The sequence below is a fragment of the Lithobates pipiens genome, unplaced genomic scaffold (genome assembly GCF_037356315.1).
Source record: "Lithobates pipiens isolate NorthernLeopardFrog02 unplaced genomic scaffold, aLitPip1_a1.2 Scaffold_18, whole genome shotgun sequence".
NCBI lineage: Eukaryota > Metazoa > Chordata > Amphibia > Anura > Ranidae > Lithobates > Lithobates pipiens.
Window position 1 is genome coordinate 405,401,322 of NW_027507758.1, and position 22,841 is coordinate 405,424,162.

At 42.9% G+C, this 22,841-nt stretch overlaps 1 protein-coding gene across 1 annotated transcript in view; it reads right to left on the reverse strand.

The window, feature by feature from the left end:
- LOC143988388 (actin-like protein 6A) overlaps window positions 1-22,841 on the reverse strand; it is a 74,267-nt gene that overhangs the window by 45,372 nt on the left and 6,054 nt on the right. The window contains exons 2-3 of the mRNA XM_077487919.1: window positions 16,854-16,930; window positions 7,899-8,034 (exon numbers count right to left, since the gene is read on the reverse strand). Of these exons, the coding sequence (XP_077344045.1) occupies window positions 7,899-8,034; window positions 16,854-16,930 (213 nt within the window). The remainder of the gene's footprint in view (window positions 1-7,898; window positions 8,035-16,853; window positions 16,931-22,841) is intronic.

Sequence of the window (22,841 nt, forward strand, 5' to 3'; positions counted from 1 at the left end):
TGTCATAAATTGTGCAAGTATAAAGATCACATGAACAAGGTATACATTACCGACTACTATATATGGTTAGGATTGTATCCTGTACCTGAGGCTGATCTCATCTAATCTCAATAAGGAAGTTAATTTGTTCAAGCTCACCTTTTTTGGAGAAAACTAAAGCACATTATTAGCCATTATAACTGTACAGTATAATGCCTCCAAACTGAAGATTTGTTTCCCATCTAATTATTGACTACATATAAATGATGTCATACTAATTGAGCAGTGAATCCAGCTCTGTATTTACCTTTTTTGGAAGTCTCCTGATTATATTGCACATTTACAGTAGAGTGTAAGTACAGGTCAGTAGAGCAGGTCAGTGCTCCTCTATACTCAGCACAGAAAAGTGAGCTTTGGACACCAATAGTACTGGAATCTGGCAAAGTAGGGGCCTACATTTGGGAGTTAATTTAGTGTTCGTTTAGTGTCAAGAGTTAGAGGTGAAAATCTAGGAACGTAAATTATGGGTTAAACTTAAAGTGACACCAAACACAATTTTTTTTTAAATCAATCATTCTGAACTATCAAGCTTACCATTGCTCTTTCTTTTTTTACACCCCTTATTGATGTTTTCAGGCTTCTTTCTGTCATTTGCATGCTCCCTATCTGTAACTGATGCTTAGTGTATCGAGGAAGAAAGAAGAAGGGTATATGGCAGGGCGAGAAACAAAAGGTAAGGAAAAAGTAAGATCAGGTAGGAATACACAGTCATTGGTACACCTAACTAGAGTCAATGTCGCTTACAGACCATGTTTGGAAATCTGAGGAGTAGCGAAACATGGACCATGCAGTCCAGGTAAGAGAGAACTGGTCTTCCTTACCTACCTCCTGCACCAGTAGCCTTTCAAGATCTCTAATTGCAGTCAGTGGTTACAGAGCAACCAGGGCAAGATTCCTCCACCTCGGCCATGCTATAGAGGCCAGCAAAACTACCCTCATGGGCTGGATTGATACGGTGGCCATAGAGTGTGGCCTCATAAGGTGCAAGACCTTGATAAGTTCAGGGGTCAGAATATCTGCTGCTGAGACCCGAATATCTGATATTGAGGGCGCTGCCATTCACCAATCGCCACAATGATGCAGAACTACAGCAAACAATAAAGATGCTGATGGTCCGTTCGGAAAACACAGAAAACCGGCTGTGCATAAATAATGGGCGAGTGGTGGGCCAACTAGAGGGTGCAAATCCTGCTGGCTTTGTGGAATAATTTTTTAAATATATCCCAAAGTTGATGCACACTTGCCTATATAGTGGAGCACTGGAGTACTGACGGGTCCCAGACCGCAAGGTGCACCATGCAGACCATTTCTGGTCCGCTTACTTAACTATCGGGACCGGGACCTCATACTCACAGAAGCCAGGAAACAACCCCAGTTCAGGTATGAAAATACCACTCTCCACTTCTTCCCAGATTTTTCTCCTGAGCTTCAGAGGTGTCGGCGCTCATTTGTGGAGGTGAGGAAGCAGTTGCGTGAGAATGGGCTTACATACAGTATGCTGTACCCAAAAAAACTATGAGTGGAACATATGGGATCTGGGAAATTTTTTGAATCACAATCGGATGCCTCAAAGTGGCTGGATACCCTGGCCTGAATTTCTCCCTCCTTGGTACTGTTCCTGTCATGACCATGTTAATGTACACATTGCTGCCTGAATGGGGGAGGTCAACGCCCTGCAAGTTCCCGCAGGATTGGTCAGTTGGTATATGTTGTTCATTGAGATGAACTATTCTCTTAATTTTTTATATTGGTACCTTATTGCTACTATTTACATATCTATCCTGTCATAGACTAATATGAGGGATCCAGAGTTCTTTTCAGGAGTCCTTTTGTGCAGTGGAACTTCAGGACTTGGAATTTCCCCCCTTTCCTTCTGCAGAGTGCATGGGGTAGAAACAACAAAAAAGATCAGGCGCCTGCTAAGGAGATCTATACAGGGGGATTTATGGCAAACCTGTAGTTCTTAGCTGCTGGGAATAATTACTGGGAGGGAGTATCAAGAGAGAGTTGCAACAGAAAAATCCATAATGTGCTTGAACTAAGTGTATTTTCCGGTGTAGATACCGCGGAAAGCAAAAAGTCTCTCATATTGCATGTAGATGACAGCCTCTAAAAATTCCGTAGTTAAAATTTGTTTATTGAAAACATCAATTGTAAAAATTTACATGAAATCTGCCAACTTTGACAACCAGTACCTATACACAAATCCCAATGGCTGAGAAACCATGCCTGTCCTCAGATGGAAGGGTCCTGGGTGTGTCTTTCCACTAGCCAATGGAGCCGTTGGTGTTGATGGCTTGTTAGATCCGAAGGCAGGTGGGAAGGTGTGAGAGATGGTATAAGAATGGTTAGTAACTGTGCGGATCTTACTGCGGATAGTAACAGCATGCAGGGGCAGTGACTTACGATGACATTACTCGTTGCGCCAGTAGACAGGACAGTATCCAATGGAAAAGGTGGAGAGTGTGGCACTTAGAGGCAGGCCATGTGTGTGGTCCCATCACCATGATGACTTGTTTCACGCTCTGAGCCTTGTCAGGTCATGTGAATGGGGAGGATGGTGGAAGTGGTGGAAAAGGAGTCAGAAATCGAGGGGAGCGAGAGTGTTGTGTTTCACACTCCTGGATAATAGGGATGATGCATAATGATGGATCAGGGAGGGCACTTCAAAAATTAAGTGAGGGGTAGAAAATTATCACATTAGCCAATGTAGTTCTTTCTAATCTCTAGGAGGGAGTATTGTTTCTGCTGTGTATGGGGGGGGGGGGGGGGGGGGGTATATAATAACCACATAATAACAACCCTGCAAGATAGAGAACAGGAATGTGCACAGGCGCTAACACACCTTCCCTAGAGACGTTGACGAATTTACAATTTGCTAGGAGGGCTTTATACCTCCATTACCAGGACATTGCTTACTGTTTTTTTGAGACAGAGTAAAGAACGTATATTTCAGAAAGGGGACAAAAATGTGTAGCATTATTAACAGCTGATGCTAAACCTGACAGTTATCCCCTGTATTTTCTCATCATCTGGAGTGTTATTCACAGATAGAGAGGGCATCCTACAGATGTTTGCCTCATTTTAAAGAGACTTATACTTATGGATAGCCTCTTATAATACAGAGGATCTTATAGCTCTTATATAGCTCTTATAGTTTTAGAGAAGGATGTGAAGGAGAGAAGGAGGTGACCAAATCAATAGGCTCCTTTGCCAATGGTAGCACCGGGTCCAGATGGACCACCGATTGAATGGTATAAACAATACTCTGATATTCTTTCACCAAGACTGCTCTAGTTATATAATGATTGTGTTCAGAATGACTCCTTTCCTTTTACGAAGCACATATAGGGGTTGATTTACTAAAGGCAAATCAACTTTGCACTACAAGTACACTGCAAGTGCACTTGGAAGTTCAGTCACTTTAGATCTGAGAGGAAGATCTGAAATGAGGAGAAGCTCTGCTGATTGTATCACCCAATCATGTACAAGCAAAGATGCTGTTTTTTTATTTCCCTTGCATGTCCCCCTCAAATCTACAGCAACTGCACCTCTAAATGCACTTGCAGTGCAAAGTGGATTTGCCTTTAGTAAATAAACCCCATAGAGTTGTTGGCCAAACCTGATAAGGATCCCCTCCAGTGTTCTTCCTACAGACCTATATCCCTACCCAATATGGATTTCAAAATACTTACCAAATTGATAGCCACCAGACTTATGCCGCGTAAACACGATCAAATTGTCCGGCGACTTAGTCCGCCGGACTGCATTTCACCGGACAATCTGATCGTGTGTGGGCTTCAGCGGACTTTTTCAGCGTAAAGTGGGTTTCAGTGGACAATACGTTCGTGAGTATGCTAGTCCGGTGGACTAATGCCGGCCATACACGGTTAGAATTTCGAAAGAATTTTCTTTCGAAAATCGTATCTAAGAATTTTGGTATGAATTTCGCACCATTAGTGGGCTGCAGCAACAGCTGATTTTCGTGCGGAAATAAAATTTGAGGAATCGGACATGTTGGAAATTTTTAGAAAAACGAACAATTTTCTAATCAATGATGGGAGAATCGTGCAAGAAACGTAATAAGAAAAGAAAATGTACGGCGATAAAAGAAAATGTACGGCGATAAAAGAAAATTTACGGAGAGAAAAGAAGATTCCCAGCCAAAAAAATTCTTTTCTGTAGTAACATGAGGTGAAATTGAAGGTTTGGTCGGCCGAATTTCGAAAATCAATGGTGGCATCATCGGATCACAAAAAAACGAATTTTCTGATTTTGAAAAGAAAATTCATTTGAAATTCGACCGTGTATGGCCTGCATTAGAATGACGCATGCTCAGAAGCAAGTACGAAAAGGAAGCTATTGGCTACTGGCTGTTGAACTTCCTTTTTCTAGTCCTATCGTACGTGCTGTAAGTCATCGCGCTAGCAATCGCCGGACTTTCCGTGCGTCCGTGTGTGGCCAAGTCCGTTTGGTAGAAAGTCCGCCGGACTATCCGCCGGATTGTTTGCCGGACTAAGTACGCTGGAAAATTAGAAATACTTGATTTCCCCTGATCAGACAGGCTTTATGCCGAAAAAAGCCACCGATATGAACCTGCGTAGGGTTTTTAACCACACTCAGCTGGGACCGGATATTTCTAGTTGAGGCATATTCATTTTTCTAGACCTAGAAAAAGCTTTAGATTCTGTGGAGTGGCAGTATATGACCTCAGTGTTGGAAGCATATGGGTTTGGCACTCGGTTTAGACAGTAGATCCGTATTGTGTACCATAGCCCTACTGCAGCCATTAAACTAAATGGTTTGCCATCTGAGTCTTTTTCAGTGGGCAGGGGTATCCGTCAAGGTTGCCCCATGTCTCCTGGCTTTTTTGCTCTTTTAATTGAACCCCTGGCTGTGCAAGCCTCTCCAGAGGTGTGGGGTATTCAAGTCGGAAGCCTGATAGAAAAGACAACCTTATATGCAGATGACATGGTCTTATTTTTATGTGATTCTGATATGTCCTTTTTGGCAGTTCTGTCTATTCTGAATTCCCTACTGTATTCTCTGGTCTGAAAGTAAACCGTGGTATGTCTAAGGTTAGGTAAGATTCTTTCACTTAAAATTCCTTCTCCATCTTGCAGGGTTCTGGGCAATTGCCCATTACAGCAAGTGGATAGGGTTAAGTACCTAAGCATTCATATTACTAACGCAGTCTCTGATTTCATTACTTTGAATGTCATTCCACTGTTGCTATTGTTAAAGCGCAGGCTGCAAGCTTGGTAAAACCTCACTCTAACGCTCTTTGGTAAGGTTGCTGAAGATGAAATTACTACCCCTTTCCTGTATGTATTTCAGAACTCACCTGTTTGGATACAAAAATATATATTTAGGAACATAGATCATTTAGTATTAGCCTTCTTGTGGAATGGACGAAATCCCAGGATTAAGCTGCAGTTGCTCCAGCAACCATGGAAACGGGGGGGGGGGCTAGTGGTTCTAGACTTTGTCTGATATTTCCTGGCAGGCCAACTGGTTTTCGCCCATAGGTGGCTAACCCTCCAGGACAACGATGCAGCAGTTGCTTTAGAGGCTGCTATAGTTGGTTCCTGTCAGGGCAGGAGGAGGACTCTTGAACCCAGCATCTGTCAGGGCAGGAGACGGCTCTAGGACCCAGCGTCTCCACCAGCAAATTACATGAGCCTTTATAAGGAAGCCTTGGCTGAAGTGGTGTTTGCTCATCAGCTTGTTACCTGTGTTCCCTTGCTCCTGTGATCCTTAGTTACTGACCCGGCTTGTTCTCGACCTGTCTCCTGCTTGCTCCAGTCTTCGACCCTGGCTTGTCTGACGGATACCCTCTGCCTGCTTCTGTGTTTGACCTCAGCTTTCCACCTGACTTTGTCTGCTCTGTTACCCACCTGGCTCCTGATCCTGGCTTGTACCCAATATCCTTCTGACACTGTGATTCTGCAGACCCGCCACACCTCACAGGCGCCATCTTCCTGCAGCCTCTACTCAATGCATCTGCAGTATCCCTGAGTCCTTCTGAAAGTAACTCCACAGGCGACCCGTGCTACTCTGTGCCTGACGCCTCCTGTCTCACCTTCAGGGGAGTCCAGAACATAGCCGTAAGGGAAGACCTCTCTCCATTGGCCACCAGCACCTGGTTTGTCATAGTTCCTATGAGGCACTGATGGATCTTTTTTTCTGAGGAAATAGGGCTCCATACCCCATCACAATTTCCAGGCGTTTTAGAGCATGGATGGTGACCACTAAGGCTGAGTCAGTAGATCACCGGGTAATTTCTCCACACACACTCTTATGGAACAATCTCCAGTTATCACATTTCTATACATACCCTGACCCTATTATATGGACCAAATTTGTTATCAAAAGGCTGGGAGATATTTTTGGGAATGGCACACTCCTGCAGTTAGATGTTCTGAAAATCAAATTAAAATTGCCTAAATCGTATTTGTTTCGCTATCTGCAGCTCCGCCATGCATACAATTCTCAGTTTGGTACTGCGGAACTCACATTGCAGGAGGGGGACCTAGAGTCCGTGCTTCAGGACAATTCTTTAGACAGGGTCTTTTCCAATCTTTACAAATGTCTGTTTGTGGATGTGAACAGAGTCCTTACACCTTGCAGAGTAGCTAGGGAGGAGATGTTCCCTCAGCTGGATGGGGACGATTGGGAGCACTTTTGGGAAATGCATTTTTCCAGATTGGTTTCAGCTAGAGACCATCTTATTCAATACAAATTCCTGTGTCGCATATACCTTACTCTGGCCAGATTGGCTAGGATATTTCCCTCCCAGTCACCCTGTTGGTGGTGTACCTCACTCAGGGCAGATTTTATGCATGTTTTTGTGTCTCCTGGGACTGGTTGACTCCCTGGCCCTTAAGAGAGTAATACGTACCCTTTTGACATTACTATTTTATTACGCTAGAAAGATGATAGTTCTCTCTTGGAAAAAACCTACACCTCCTGTTTCTCAGACCTGGAAGGCACTTATCAATAAAGCCCTACCTTTGCATAATGCCATATATATTAGTAGAGGAATACCCAACATATTTGAGAAGGTGTGGGGCAGGTGGATGAACAGTGTATCTACAGTGTCTGAATAATTAGGTATGATGTATGACTCCTAGTAGTAGCAATAACTTATACTTTACATATAAAGTTGTTACTGTTATTGTGGGTTTTGGTTTTGTGATTCCCTAGATGGGAATTGGTTACTTATGCACCGAATTTGGGGTCTATGAAATGTATTTGTTTGGATCCATCAAATACTATTCGATCTGGGAAAAAGTTGAAGTCACATTACATGAAAATTAGTCTGGGATAAATGTGATGTAGATGTGTCTGTTATTATAGATGTATAGTAGCCTTGAAGCTATGCTACTGGCCTAGTGCTGAAGTGTTGTATGTTGAGTATGTTATATATCACCTGGAAATTGGCTAATCTTTTTTTTTTTAATCGAAAAAACAAACTTTATTGATAAAAGAAGGAAACAGAGAAGATGACATACATAGTAGGCATACATACGGTACATCTAGTAACAAGGGCCGTTCTGGCCAAAACAGCGTTGCATACATGAGTGCTTTGGGTTAGCTGTGCTGTGAAATTGGCTAATCTTAAATGTATTGTGTGTTTTTTCTTTGTATTGTTATAGAAACTCAAATAAAAATTCTATATAGCAGCGTATCAGTAATTATTATTATTATTATTATTAAGTAATAACACTGAATAATACTTAAAATATTAATATCAGTATTACTCCACCCTCTACGAATATTACTACTACTTCTACTAATAATGGCATTAAATGGCTCCAATAATAACAAAAATATTGTAAATTAAGAAAAAGTCTTACTAAGTCCATCTTCAAGTGGTGATACAGCCTCCATGTTTTCCACTGGTAGCTCATCTGACTTAGTATTGATGTAATATGTTGGGGTGCTGCCATCCTCTCTGCCAAGCACTGCGCCAATTGTTGTAGGGAAATCTAACTGCAGAATACATATGGCTTATTTAGTAATGGAATGAAAAGAGTAAAAATGAAGTTCAAAGTATAACTCACAGCAACTATTAATACAATATGAGTGTACATTTAGTACTTTGTTCCAGCCCTTGCACTTTCCCAAGACAAGAGAAATGCAGAGTACTTTGTCCCATGGAGGCAGAACAGTGAAAAAAATGTTGTAAAAAATGCCCCAGAACATTTGCAAGTCCCCCTGTCCCTAAACACTCTCCCCCACTATGCAGCTTCCCCCAAATTTCCAGGTTTAGAGAGTTGCTGAGGATAAGGGGAGTGAAGGTTTCTGCAGCTGTTATATAATTTGTTGGGAGAAGGGAGGAGGAGGGATCCGGGGGGTTAGCTTGCTTGGCGCTGCGTGTATCTGTGCATGCACACAGCTTGACTCAAGTCCCATACAGGAGCACACATGCACATGTGTCTCCGATATCAGATTTAGTCTCTCAGAAAACAAATTTATAATCTAAGTGCTCAGAGTCTAGTTAGTTACACAAGTTAAAATATAAACCCACATGCAGCTCCTCGGGTTCCAGACAAACTCCAAGCAGCTGCTAATTCTTTGGTTCAAGGAAACTACAGTGTGTACAGTATCTCACAAAAGTGAGTATATCCCTTACATTTTTGTAAATATTTTATTCTTTTTTCATGTGACAACACTAAAGAAATTACACTTTGCTACAATGTAAAATAGTGAGTGCACAGCTTGTATAACAGTGTCAATTTGCTGTCCCCTCGAAATAACTCAACACACAGCCATTAATGTTTAAACCGCTGGTAACAAAAGTGAGTACACCCCTGAGTGAAAAATTCCAAATTAGGCCCAAAGTGTCAATATTTTGGCCACCATTATTTTCCAGCACTGCCTTAACCCTCTTGGGCATGGAGTTCACCAGAGCTTCACAGGTTGCCACTTTCATTCCTCTACAACGACATCACGGAGCTGGTAGATGTTAGAGACCCTGCGCTCCTCCACCTTCCCTTTGAGGATGCCCCACAGATGCTCAATAGGGTTTAGGTCTGGAGACATGCTTGGCCAGTCCATCACCTTTACACTCAGCTTCTTTGGCAAGGCAGGGGTCGTCTTGGAGGTGTGTTTGGGGTCGTTATCATGTTGGAATACAGCCCTGTGGCCCAGTCTCTGAAGGGAGGGGATCATGCTCTGCTTCAGTATGTCACAATATATGTTGGCATTCATGGTTCCTTCAATGAACTGTAGCTCCCCAGTGCCGGCAGCACTCATGCAGCCCCAGACCATGACAACCCTACCACCATGCTTGACTGTAGGCAAGAAACACTTGTCTTTGTACTCCTCACCTGGTTGCTGCCACACACACTTGACACCCTCTGAACCAAATAAGTTTATATCTTGGTCTCACCAGACCACAGGACATGGTTCCAATAATCCATGTGCTTAGTCTGCTTTTCTTCAGCAAACTGTTTGTGGGCTTTCTTGTGCATCATCTTTAGAAGAGGCTTCCTTCTTAGATGACAGTCATGCAGACCAGTTTGATGCAGTGTGCAGCGTATGGTCTGAGCACTGACAGGCTGACCCCCCCCCCCCCCCACCTCTTCAACCTCTGCAGCAATGCTGGCAGCACTCATATGTCTATTTCCCAAATACAACCTCTGGATATGACGCAGAGCACGTGCGCTCAACTTCTTTGGTCGGCCATATCTAGGCCTGTTCTAAGTGGAACCTGTCCTGTTAAACCACTGTATGGTCTTGGTCACCATGCTGCAGCTCAGTTTCAGGGTCTTGGCAATCTTCTTATAACTTAGGCCATCTTTATGTAGAGCAACAATTCTTTTTTTCAGATCCTCAGAGAGTTCTTTGCCATGAGGTGCCATGTTGAACTTCCAGTGACCAGTATGAGATAGTGAGAGCGATAACACCAAATTTAACACACCTGATACCCATTCACACCTGAGACCTTGTAACACTAACGAATCACATGACACCAGGGAGGAAAAATGACTAATTGGGCCCAATTTGGACATTTTCACTTGGGGTGTACTCACTTTTGTTGCCAGCAGTTTAGACATTAATGGCTGTGTTGAGTTATTTTGAGGGGACAGCAAATTTACACTGTTATACAAGCTGTACATTCACTGCTTTACATTGTAGCAAAGTGTCATTACTTCAGTGTTGTCACTTGAAAAGATATAATAAAATATTTACAAAAATGTGAGGGGTGTACTCACTTTTGTGAGCTACTGTATGTAAAGATCATTAATTCTTTCCTCCCCTTGACTCTTTTAGTAATATGCTTGTTCCAGGATGGTCACTGAAGTTTTGCAAATGACTAGTATTTTCATAGATCAGCAATGCCATTGGCAACCTATATATTATGGAGAAGGAACGGTAGCCTTCCATCACCTGTCACAATATTGGTATAATGTTCAACGCTAAACCATCTGATGAAAAATCTTAAAGTTTAAAATTTAAATGAAAGGGCATGCATCTGCATGCAGATAACGTACGTGAAGGTGCAACCCTGTGAATGGTGAGTGGATTGAAAGTTCTGGGGGATGAACCCCTAAAAATTAGTCTCTAAAAAAGTCTCTAAATGGAGGCTGTAAAGGGAGTGAGGATGCTTCAGGCGTGGGCTGAGGAACCAAATCACTGTGAACAAAAGGAAAGCAAAAGGAGGAGGACAGTGGCGCCAAATCAATCTTTTAAACAGCTTAGTAATTTATTCAGTATATAAGTATAAAACAACAGTAAAAACTTGCGTCAGCTGTTTCTCCATGAGGCCTACCAAGGTTCCAGCTGCGGCTTCGTAGATCCCCCAATAGAGACTTCCTGGCGGCCCTTCTGTGACGCTGCACGAGGGTGCTCCAACATTTTTCACGCAGGCTTTTAGTGTTGTTTTATAATTATATACTGAATAAATTCCTAAGCTGATTAAAGGATTGGCTTGGTTCTCTGCTCCTTTTGCTTTCCCATCACCTGTCATCTTCCTATAATGCACACTGAGACATCAGTGATGTCTACCACGATGGCAGCTGGCTTTGCATATTCCATGTAGAATGTTTGGTTAATGTATTCCAGCAATGGGTTTGCATCATCTGCTCAACTAAAATATGTAGTCAGCTGTGATCAGGGTAGACTGATGCTACATTGTTAGGGGATGCATGGGTGCTCTTCAACAGAGATAAATATACTTGCTATGCTTAGAATGTATAGCAGAGAAGGATAAATACATATTAGAGCTTAGTCTTCATTTGCTTGTGTGGTTGCACATTTGTTATTGATAATTTTAGACAAAAAATTATTTATATATTGAACACTACCTTGCTGACCTTGCTCTAAGTGTGTCCATACAGAATGTGCAGTTTAGAGGTGCATGTAAAGTGTATCTCTAGATCAATTATTTTCTTTAGTTTTGGATTAAGTGGAGAAGGGTTGGGCTCTCTGCTCTCTTGTTATTATTGTTGATGTCTCTTTTGGAGCAATTCCCCACTCTATTTGTACTGATGATCATTGTCACTGAAAAAATAAGTGCACATTTACACCAGCCTGGTCTGCCGCAGTGAGTGTCAAGACAGACATATTGTTGGGCTTCGTGTCATGCATTAACATGTAATGTACTCAGGAAGCCCATTCATTTTAATGGGCTGTTGAAAGCACCACAACAGACCAATAATTGTGCATGCAGCATTTTCTATAGCATATACACTAAAATGCATGCCTGTGCAGTCCGCTGAATGAGACTGCATTGCACCAACACATTTAAGCGTTACCACAATTTGATGGTGTGAATGAGCTCTTAGTAAAGGAAAATGCAAGGGGAAAACTTGTACTAGGAACACCAATCCAGTGACAACTGTCTAAAGGAAATCCTCTCAGTCTGTTGAATCTCTTTCAGATTCCCCCATAAAATCAGGGTTTACCTCAGAGTCCCCCGTTATATCTCAGGGTCTACTTCAGAGTCCACCATTACATCAGGGTCCCTATCAGAGTCCCCATCAGAATCCCCCTTACATCAGAGTCCCTCGTAATGGGGAGAGTGAAATTTATGTGGAGACCATAGGCAACTTCTGCTGACCTTTATTCTCAATCTTTGTACATGAAGGACTTGCAATTGACCCTAGCTGCTAGCCAAATACAATTGTATAGTGGGCTGGATGTGGCCCACAGGCCATAGTTTGGAGATCCCTGCTCTAAAGCAAATTTTATATATTCATTTGGGATTATTCCCAGATGTTGAAAATACATATTCTAGTATGTCCTGCCAGCAAATCCTGTAGTTATGCCCAAGAATGGTGGCACAGCATGCTGGAACCTAAAGTTTCACAACAACAAGAAATCTGTTCTGGAGAGGCTGCAGCACACTTTCCTGAATGCAAACAATTAGAAACGTGTGCGTGTCCAAAGGTTACACCATAATTCCACTTTAGTTACACTGCATGCAACTTAGAGCTCTTGCTCTCACCTTTCACGCCATCTATGCAATGTCAACTTGAACATAATCAAATGTAAGTGATATGCTATGCAAACAATACACTGAAATTATACGTCATCATTCTAGACTAGAGCTAAGAGATATCCTGGAAATTTAAGGCTGAACTCTAGAACTGAATAGAATCATCAGTGCCAGCATAGATTATAGCTCGCTACCATGTTGCTCTGTTTTCTGCAGATCTGATGTTTTGGATTTAGTTGTGGCTTTGTACTCTGTGACATGCTGTATAGTCTGATGTAGTCTGAGACCCTTCCATAACCACTTCCTATAGTCTTTCAGACTCTGCAAATAATGTAACTTCCTTCACAGCTCTAATGGTGGGTGGGATTGAATACATCCTAAATACCATTCATTCCAGCCCAGTCACACCTACAGGAAGAGTCCAAACCTCCCAAGTTCTGCCTCACAGATTGCAGCATTATTTAAGGAGGAAACCCCTTCATGCACACATACACAGTCTGTTCTGAAAGCAGGCTGTGCTGCTGCTGGACAGGCTTGAATGGATCACAATTAGAATTCAATTTGGCCCAATTAAATATGCTGACCAGTATGAACAGGGAGAGTCCCGCCCCTCAGAACCCACCCTCCCAGAGCCCTAATTTACATATGAAGGAAACTCTTTCATAATAACCTCCCATAGCCCTACCTCTGCAGTCTTGCAGGAAGCCATTATTCTTTGGCATGCTGCAAGACAGGAATGAAACAGGAGAAGGTATAACACATTTAAACCTGCTTTTCAGAGTGAAGAGTGATCTGCATTCGGATCACTCTTCAAAGAGCATTTAACAAGCGTTGAGAAGGAGTTGTATCACCTCCTCATCACCTATTTTAACCCCCTAAATGCTGCACTGCAAACATGCACATTGTGTGCAATTGCAGTGTAGCTCCATTCATTAGAATTGGTTGTGTCTGGCAGGCAGTAGTGGCCACCAAGCACAACAGGAGGTATAGTTCCCACCACAAACATGAAGCATAGTATTGCAGTAAAGGCATGTGTTCACCCCCAGCCACTGAGCATTCAGTTAAAGAGGGGGCAGTTAGGGGTTGGTAAAACTTTGTGGTTGTGCTGCATTTTTACACCATTAATTTAAACAAGCCTTAAGACTGCAATGATCCATGTATGGTAGTGATTCTTTGCATCTAAGAGCCCATTCATAGTTTGTGTAGAAGGAGTGTGTGTAACGGAACATCCCACACTCCGCTTGAGTGCTTCCATCATATACCACTTCCTCCAGTCTGAATATAGATATTAGACATTATAGGTGCATATTACAACCAAGAACTAGGCAGGACTCATTTTGCTGCAAAGCTGGAACCGTTTATTTGAACAAGAATACAGGCTGTTATACACTTGAGAAGGAAGTACCCCCTCCTGATCATATTACCCTAACAATACAAACTGTAACCAGAAACATAAATTAACATGAGCTCATTAACTAGTCATTTAACCAGCCTAGGAGACTCAGAAAGGTCTGACCTTTTAGGTCGGACTTGCTGTCTTCTAGCTCAGAAGACACAATACGCATTATAATAAGTATGAATACAGAACACCTTCACACATTAGCAGGAGCCCCCAGTAGCAGACGGACCGGCTCCCACATTGAAGACCATGAAATCCATATCTAAGCAATGCTTTGATTAATCAGGGATTGCAGATGGCATGGCAACAGTCTACAAAACTCTTACAATGTTCCATCATTTTCTCAGTCACCCTGTGCCCCTAATAGACATAGGGTGAATTAGACATACAGTGCCTTGCGAAAGTATTCGGCCCCCTTGAACTTTTCAACCTTTTGCCACATTTCAGGCTTCAAACATAAAGATATAAAATTTTTATTTTTTGTGAAGAATCACCAACAAGTGGGACACAATTGTGAAGTGGAACGAAATCTATTGGATTTTTGAAACTTATTTAACTAATAAAAAAATGAAAAGCGGGGCGTGCAAAATTATTTCGCCCCCTTGCGTTTAATACTTTGTAGAGCCACCTTTTGCTGCGATTACAGCTGCAAGTCGCTTGGGGTATGTCTCTATCAGTTTTGCACATCGAGAGACTGAAATTCTTGCCCATTCTTCCTTGCAAAACAGCTCGAGCTCAGTGAGGTTGGATGGAGAGCGTTTGTGAACAGCAGTTTTCAGCTCTTTCCACAGATTCTCGATTGGATTCAGGTCTGGACTTTGACTTGGCCATTCTAACACCTGGATACGTTTATTTGTGAACCATTCCTTTGTAGATTTTGCTGTATGTTTGGGATCATTGTCTTGTTGGAAGATAAATCTCCGTCCCAGTTTCAGGTCTTTTGCAGACTCCAACAGGTTTTCATCCAGAATGGTCCTGTATTTGGCTGCATCCATCTTCCCCTCAATTTTAACCATCTTCCCTGTCCCTGCTGAAGAAAAGCAGGCCCAAACCATAATGCTGCCACCACCATGTTTGACAGTGGGGATGGTGTGTTGAGGGTGATGAGCTGTGTTGCTTTTACGCCAAACATATCGTTTTGCATTGTGGGCAAAAAGTTCGATTTTGGTTTCATCTGACCAGAGCCCCTTCTTCCACATGTTTGGTGTGTCTCCCAGGTGGCTTGTGGCAAACTTTAGACGAGACTTTTTATGGATATCTTTGAGAAATGGCTTTCTTCTTGCCACTCTTCCATAAAGGCCAGATTTGTGCAGTGTACGACTGATTGTTGTCCTATGGACAGACTCTCCCACCTCAGCTGTTCATCCAGAGTGATCATGGGCCTCTTGGCTGCATCTCTGATCAGTCTTCTCCTTGTCTGAGCTGAAAGTTTAGAGGGACGGCCAGGTCTTGGTAGATTTGCAGTGGTCTGATACTCCTTCCATTTCCATTTCAAATGATCGCTTGCACAGTGCTCCTTGGGATGTTTAAAGCTTGGGAAATCTTTTTGTATCCAAATCCAGCTTTAAACTTCTCCACAACAGTATTACGAACCTGCCTGGTGTGTTCCTTGGTCTTCATGATGCTCTCTGCGCTTTCAACAGAACCCTGAGACTATCACAGAGCAGGTGCATTTATACAGAGACTTGATTACACACAGGTGGATTCTATTTATCACCATCAGTCATTTAGGACAACATTGGATCATTCAGAGATCCTCGCTGAACTTCTGGAGTGAGTTTGCTGCACTGAAAGTAAAGGGGCCGAATAATTTTGCACGCACCACTTTTCAGTTTTTTATTTGCTAAAAAAGTTTAAATCATCCAATAGATTTTGTTCCACTTCACAATTGTGTCCCACTTGTTGGTGATTCTTCACAAAAAATTTAAATGTTATATCTTTATGTTTGAAGCCTGAAATGTGGCAAAAGGTTGAAAAGTTCAAGGGGGCCGAATACTTTCGCAAGGCACTGTAGAAGGTGCATGGGGAGCTGAAACAAGGGTTTCCCAACCTCTCCAAGGGATTCTGGGTTCCATGGGCCCTCCCCTGCCCAAAGTGACTCCCGCCACAGTGTGTGTTTCTGCTCACAATAATTTTAGTGTGGTGACTACACATACACTTTACAACAACCAAAGATTAGTGTGTGACTAAATTGAGTTTCGTGTGTGTGTTGTGTGTGCAGACACTGTATACACATTACAAATCCTGCCTTAAAACAAGCCAATTGTTTTTTCTCTGTTAAAAAAAATGAGATCAGAGCAGAAAATAAATTCTTGATCATGTGCTCGGTCTTATATTTGTGTGCCCTTCATAGCTAGAATAGTATATTTCTTGGTGGTTTGTAAGGTTACACTTCCTGCTGGATAGCACTCTGTTCACTACAGATGATTGGAGTGATTGGTGAGAGCAATATTCCAATACTCTCCATTCACCACCCATGTGAAGGCCCAGAAACACCCACAGTAACCCTAGGACCCATCCACACAAACTCCCAGAACTGGTAGAAGTGACTCCCACAGCCTGCCCTGAAGCTAGAGGCTCAAAGGATGATGGGACATATAGTATCAGGACTGGGAAAGGAATGCAACAGGAACTTTTAAATTCAGCCAGGAGAAGGAGTGACATCACAGACACAGAGACCTGCTTTATACAGCTAAAGGAGGTAAGTTACACATAAGCTGACACTGGGGTTGTGATTCATTTACATGCACAATGCACCTGTTGTTTTGGGGAGGAAACCAAGAATTTCTTCAAGTTATCTTAAAATTCAGATATATTCTTTTAGATTTCTAATTTTAATAGCTCAGAGATTTTTTATGTACTCTTTAGCTTATGGCAGATCAGGTTTATGCAGTTATTCGTTCAATAGCTGCAAAAACATAAAAAAGGACAACATAAAATACTCCAACATTCTCAGTTATTTCTTACCCGAGGAAGGTCATCTCCTCCATAGCCGGCACGAATTGAAAATGAGCCAATATCAAAGACCAAGGATACACTTTCATCTACATTAAAATAAGAATCATCAAAAAGATAACATTACATTTCTATAAGGTTCTGAATTTTTACTTATCTGGGTTACCTTATTCAGATGAAGCAGTGAAACAATATTCAATTTGTTTATAACTGTAATGCCCTGTACACGTGGTCGGACTTTCCGACGGAAAATGTGCGATCGGATCGTATTGTCAGAAAATCTGATCGTGTGTGGGCTCCATCTGACTTTTTCCATCGGAATTTTCAACACACAAAGTTTGAGAGCTGGATCTAAAATTTTCCCACAACAAAATCCAATCGTTTAAATTCCGATCATGTGTAAACAATTCCGACGGACAAAGTGCCACGCATGCTCATAATAATCTACGAGACTAAAGCTATTAGCTACTGGCCTGTTTATAATCCCGTCATACGTGTTCTACGTCACTGTGTTCAGAACACTCGTATTTTCCATCAACTTTGTGCGATCGTGTGTATGCTAGAAAAGTGTGGGCCAAAATCCATCAGAAAAAAATCAGACGGATTTTGTCACCAGAAAGTCTGACCGTGTGTACAGGGCATAATTGTTGAAAATCCTGCAACGAGCATTACATATTATTAAGATAACATAACATCAATTCAAAGTAATAGAAACAGAGGCTTAGTGGTTAGAACTTCTGCCATGCAGGGTCCTTGGTTTGTTTTACAAAAATGTTATTAGGTTTTTTATAATTTTTAAAAAGGATTACAAATGTTTGAATGACATTGGAAGTACCAAGCAACAATGCAAGGGTCATAGGTAGGCATCAAAAACAAAACAGCACATAAAAAGATAAAAAAAGTGAGAGAGGGGTTAGTGCCATAAATAATTCCTGTTTAGCCACATCAATGTAGGTAGCAAATCTGAAGGACAAATGATTGCTCTGCTTGACAATAGAAGGCTACCAAGCATTGAAAATGTTGGTGGAAACTATATGGATAGCAATAGTATTTGTATTGTGAAGTTGCACAACAATTAGCTAAAGTGTGGGGGGGGGGGGGACAAGTGTGGACTAGGCAAGTTCTATTCACAAGATAGAGAGGATAAGGGATATTTAAAGCGAAAGAAAAGAAAGGTACTGTAGATGGAGAGGAGGTGGGGGTGCTGGGGGAGAGAAATTGATAGGAACGCAGTAAATTTGACAGGTTTTTTTTTGGGGGGGGGGGGGGGGGCATGGTTTCTGTATTACGCTGGACAATAAGTTAGAGTGAAAAGGAGGCATGGCTATTTTCTAGCCACAGAGACCATATTTTGAGAAATGTTGGTTGGGTGTTATTAAGTATTGCAGTGAGTTTCTCATTTACCATTGTACCGATTGTGTCCTGTTTGGGATTCAAGCCAAGGACCAAAGGGTCCATGGCTTGAATTCCAACCAGGACACAAACTGCATGGAGTTTGCAAGATCTCCCCATGCTTGGATGGATTTCCTCCCATGCTCCAAAGACATGCTGGTAGGATAATTAGTTCCTGTCTAGATTGGCCCTAGTATGCATTTGAGGTAGTGACCTTAGACTGTAAGCTCCTTAAAGTGGTTGTAAACCCTTAAAACACACTTTGACCTACAGGTAAGCTTAGATTAAGGCTTACCTGTAGGTCCAAGAAATATCTCCTAAACCTATATGGTTTAGGAGATATTTGCCCGAAGACAGGCACCACTGTCTACGGCGCATGCGCCGTAGACAGCGGTGCGCAGGTGCACTGAGCGTGGCATTTCCAACGACAGAGCTGCCGCACGTGTCGGCTCCCGTGCGCATGCGCGGGAGTGACGTCATCGCGGCTTCGCCGAATGACAGCTGCGGAGCTGCGAGACCCCACCGAGAAGATGGATGCGCCGGACTACAGGGGACAGCGGTGACTTCGCTGGCTCCTGTGTCAGGTAAGTGACACATAATGGACTACTATGCGATGCATAGTAGTCCATTATGCTTTGCCTTTGCAGGGAATGAAAGAGGAAGTAAACTCATCAGGGTTTACTTCCTCTTTAAGGACAGGAACTTTTGTGAATGTACAATATGTAAAGTGCTACATCAATTGTCAGTGCTACAAATAACCTGAAAAAAAAAAAAACAGGAGGTACAATCTTATTATACAGTTGAAAGACCAGTTATAAGAGAAAGTTGTCTATGATGCAGCATGCATTCTGTTTATTTGCCCAGTATTGTATGAACATGTAAGGATATAATTGCTCTACACTGACCACTATATTTACAAAGGCCTTCATTCAGTAAGCAGTAAGCAGGGTATACACGCAGAGATTTTTTTTGTTGTTCAACCAGCGAATGAAAGAAATGAAACTCACAGATCCCTGCATCCACTCAAGCGATGTGGGTGTAGGGATCTACCCCACTGCATTATTGCATTCTGACAGAGGGGATTGGATCAGTATATTGATACACATTTGCAACATAAACAATTTGCAGGTTTTGAGGACTATACTACTATGTTGCAGTTCCACTTTAGGAAACATGGATAAGCCAATGTATAAGAAAAGGAAAGGACACCTGTACTGAGGAAATAGAGGCTGCCATTGCTGACCTCCTTCTGAAAAATGCCGACTGTCATGCTGATCCCATAGCTTGAGTCACTGAGCTTAAAGTACCATAGTATTTCGGCCAAAAATAAATAAATTAAAAGCCAGCAGCTACACATTACTGCAGTTGCTGGCTTTTAACAATAGGGCACTTACCTGTCTTGGAATACAGCGATGTCGGCACCGCAGCTGATGTTTGCATCAGCTGTCAGGTGCTGCCGCTGTCACTAAGGGTACTCGGCAGTGTAGCCTTATGGCTTCACACCAGAAACCCTACTGCGCATGCGTGAGGCCCCGCTCCTCTCTCCTACTAGCCCGGCGACAGAGAGAGGAGGAGGGGTGCCCACGGAGATGTCACATGCCATGGCCTGGACTCCTGGAAGTGGGAATAGGATACCTATCAAAGACAGGTATCCCCCCAAAAGGTGCCAATTGTGGCACCGGAGGGGGAGAGGAGACAAATGAGCAGAAGTTCCACTTTTGGGTGGAACTCCACTTTAAATAAGTATGCAAAAAATGTTACAGCGCTAATAAATGAATCCAAAGATTATAAAAACTTTTTGTAAAATAAAAAAAAAAACAATAATAAAGTCCCAATAAAATCAAGTGAATGAAAAAAGTCCATATAGTGAAGTAAATATATGTGTAATCCAGCAATCACCAATGTGCTCCACCACCCAGTGTAAGATAGATTGTTACCAGAATGACAGGACTCTTTAACAGAGTCAAACACGCTCAATGAATCGATCCTCAGCAATTAAGACACTATGAATCCTCCAGGAACAGATGCTGTTTAGTGGTTCAGATAAATGCAGGACAAGGATGTGCCTCGTATATGCAATAAAGGAAACATCCATATAGTGTAATACCATAGACACTCTTTAATGGTGTAGACAAAATACAGTACATTTCAGAAGGCAAAAATGAGCATATAAAACTCCAAAAGCTGTAAACCATGCATGGAAGTCAATGGTGGTGTACACAACGGATCAGGCATGACGGCGGCATGTACATAGGCTCCGTCCTGAATGTTTCATCACAACTAACGTCATCGGGGGCACGTCAGTTGTGGTGAAACATGTAGGGCGTAGGCGTAGCCTATGTATGTGCCACCATCATGCCTGATGTGTTGTGTACACCACCATTGACTTCCATGCATGGTTTACAGCTTTTGGAGTTTTATGTGCTCATTTTTGCCTTGTGAAATGTACTGTATTTCATCTACACCAGGGGTCTCCAAACCTTGGCTGTGGGCCACATCCAGGCCCGCTTGTGTCTTTTGTCCAGCCCACAGCTGGCAGGTCCAGCAAAGAAAGCCGCTCCTGTCACTCCCGCCCATGCTGCAATGCTGTGCATTAGGATTGGCTGCTGGGACTGCCGATGTCCTAGCAGCCAGTGACATCATTGGTGCAGCACCTCCCGGCTACCCGTTCGCTGTTTCTATTAAATATCCTTCTGCATGTCTAGCAGTGGGGAGTCGGGAGATGCAGGAGAGCTAAATTCGGCTCTAGTACTGAGGCAAGTGCTGAAGATGTACATGTACAGTACCACAGCTAATGGGGACACTGATGGGAAGACTACTGATGGGGACACTTCTGATAGGGAGACTACTGATGAGGACACTTCTGATGGGGACACTCTGATGGGACACTGATGGGGAGACTACTGATGGGGACATGGCTGATAGGGACACGGCTGATAGGGACATGGCTGATGGGGACAAGGTTGATGGGGAGACTGCTGGGGACACAGCTGATGGGGAGACTGCTGGGGACACGGCTGATGGGGACACAGCTGATGGGGAGACTGCTGGGGACATGGCTAATGGGGACACTCTGATGGGACACTAATGGGGAGACTACTGGTGGGGAGACTACTGATGGGGACACAGCTGATGGGGAGACTACTGATGGGGAGACTGATGAGGATACGGCTGATGGGGAGACTGCTGATGGGGACACTGCTGATGGGGACACTGCTGATGGGGACACTGCTGATGTGAACACTCTGCTGGGGAGACTGCTGATAGGGACACTGCTGCTATGGACACTCTGATGGGGACACTACTGATGGGGAGACTGCTGATGGGGACACAGCTCATGGGGAGACTGCTGGGGACACCACTGATGGTGAGGCTGCTGATGGGGACACCACTGATGGGGAGATTGCTGGGGACAAACCTGATGGAGACCTTGCTGATGGGGACACTGCCAGGGACACTTCTGATGGGAACACACTGATGGGGACACTGATGATGAGGAGACTCTGATGAGGGACAGAGGTGTTCAAAGGCTCTGAAGGGGACAAAGACGTGTGGAAAGGCTATGATGAGATTTTTTAATTATTTTATTCATTTATTTATAATGAACACATTTCTTTCAGCTCGCGAATGTTTGTAAAATCTACAATGTGCCCCTCAGGCTAAAAAGTTTGAAGACCCCTGGTCTACACCATTAAAGAGTGTCTATGGTATTACACTATCTGGATGTTTCCTTTATTGCATATACGAGGCACATCCTTGTCCTGCATTTATCTGAACCACCAAATAGCATCTGTTCCTGGAAGATTCATAGTGGCCTAATTGCTGAGGATTTATTCATTGAAGGTGTTTGACTCTGTTTTTGAGTCCTTTCATTCTGGTAACAATCCATCTCACACTGGGTGGTGTAGCACGAGCACATTTGAGATTGCTTGATTACACATATATTTACTTGTTTTTTTTTTATTATTATTTCACAAAAAGTTTTTATACTCTTTGGATTCATATATTAGTGCTGCAGCATTTTTTTGTATATTTATTGCTATTATCTAATGCCGCGTACACACAATCGGACTTTCCGGCAGACTTGGTCTGGCAATCCGGAATCCGTCGGACAATTCGATCGTGTGTGGGCTCCAGCGGACTTTTTTTTCCCAAAAGTCCAACGGGCCTATAAATAAAGCATGTTTCAAATCTATCCGATGGACTAAAAATCGGGAAAACCGTTCGTCTGTGTGCTAGTCTGACAGACCAAATACGACGCAAGGGCAGCTATTGGCTACTGACTATTGAACTTCCTTGTTTAGTCCCGTTTACATCATCACGTTCAAAACAAACTTTCGAACAGTCCGGTCATGTGTTGCCAAGTCCGCTCATTCAGTAAGTCCATCGGACCTCCGCAGAAAGTCCATTGGGAAGACCGTCGGACCTAGTCCGGCAAAAAGTCCAGTCGTGTGTACGCGGCATAAGAATAGGACCCACAACGCAGGTGGAGCACATCAAAACATTAAGAATATGTATAAAAGCGTAATCAAATATTATACCACCAACTATTCCCAACACCAAAGGGATGCCAGATGAAGTAGAAATTTAACATAAAGAAAAAGTTCT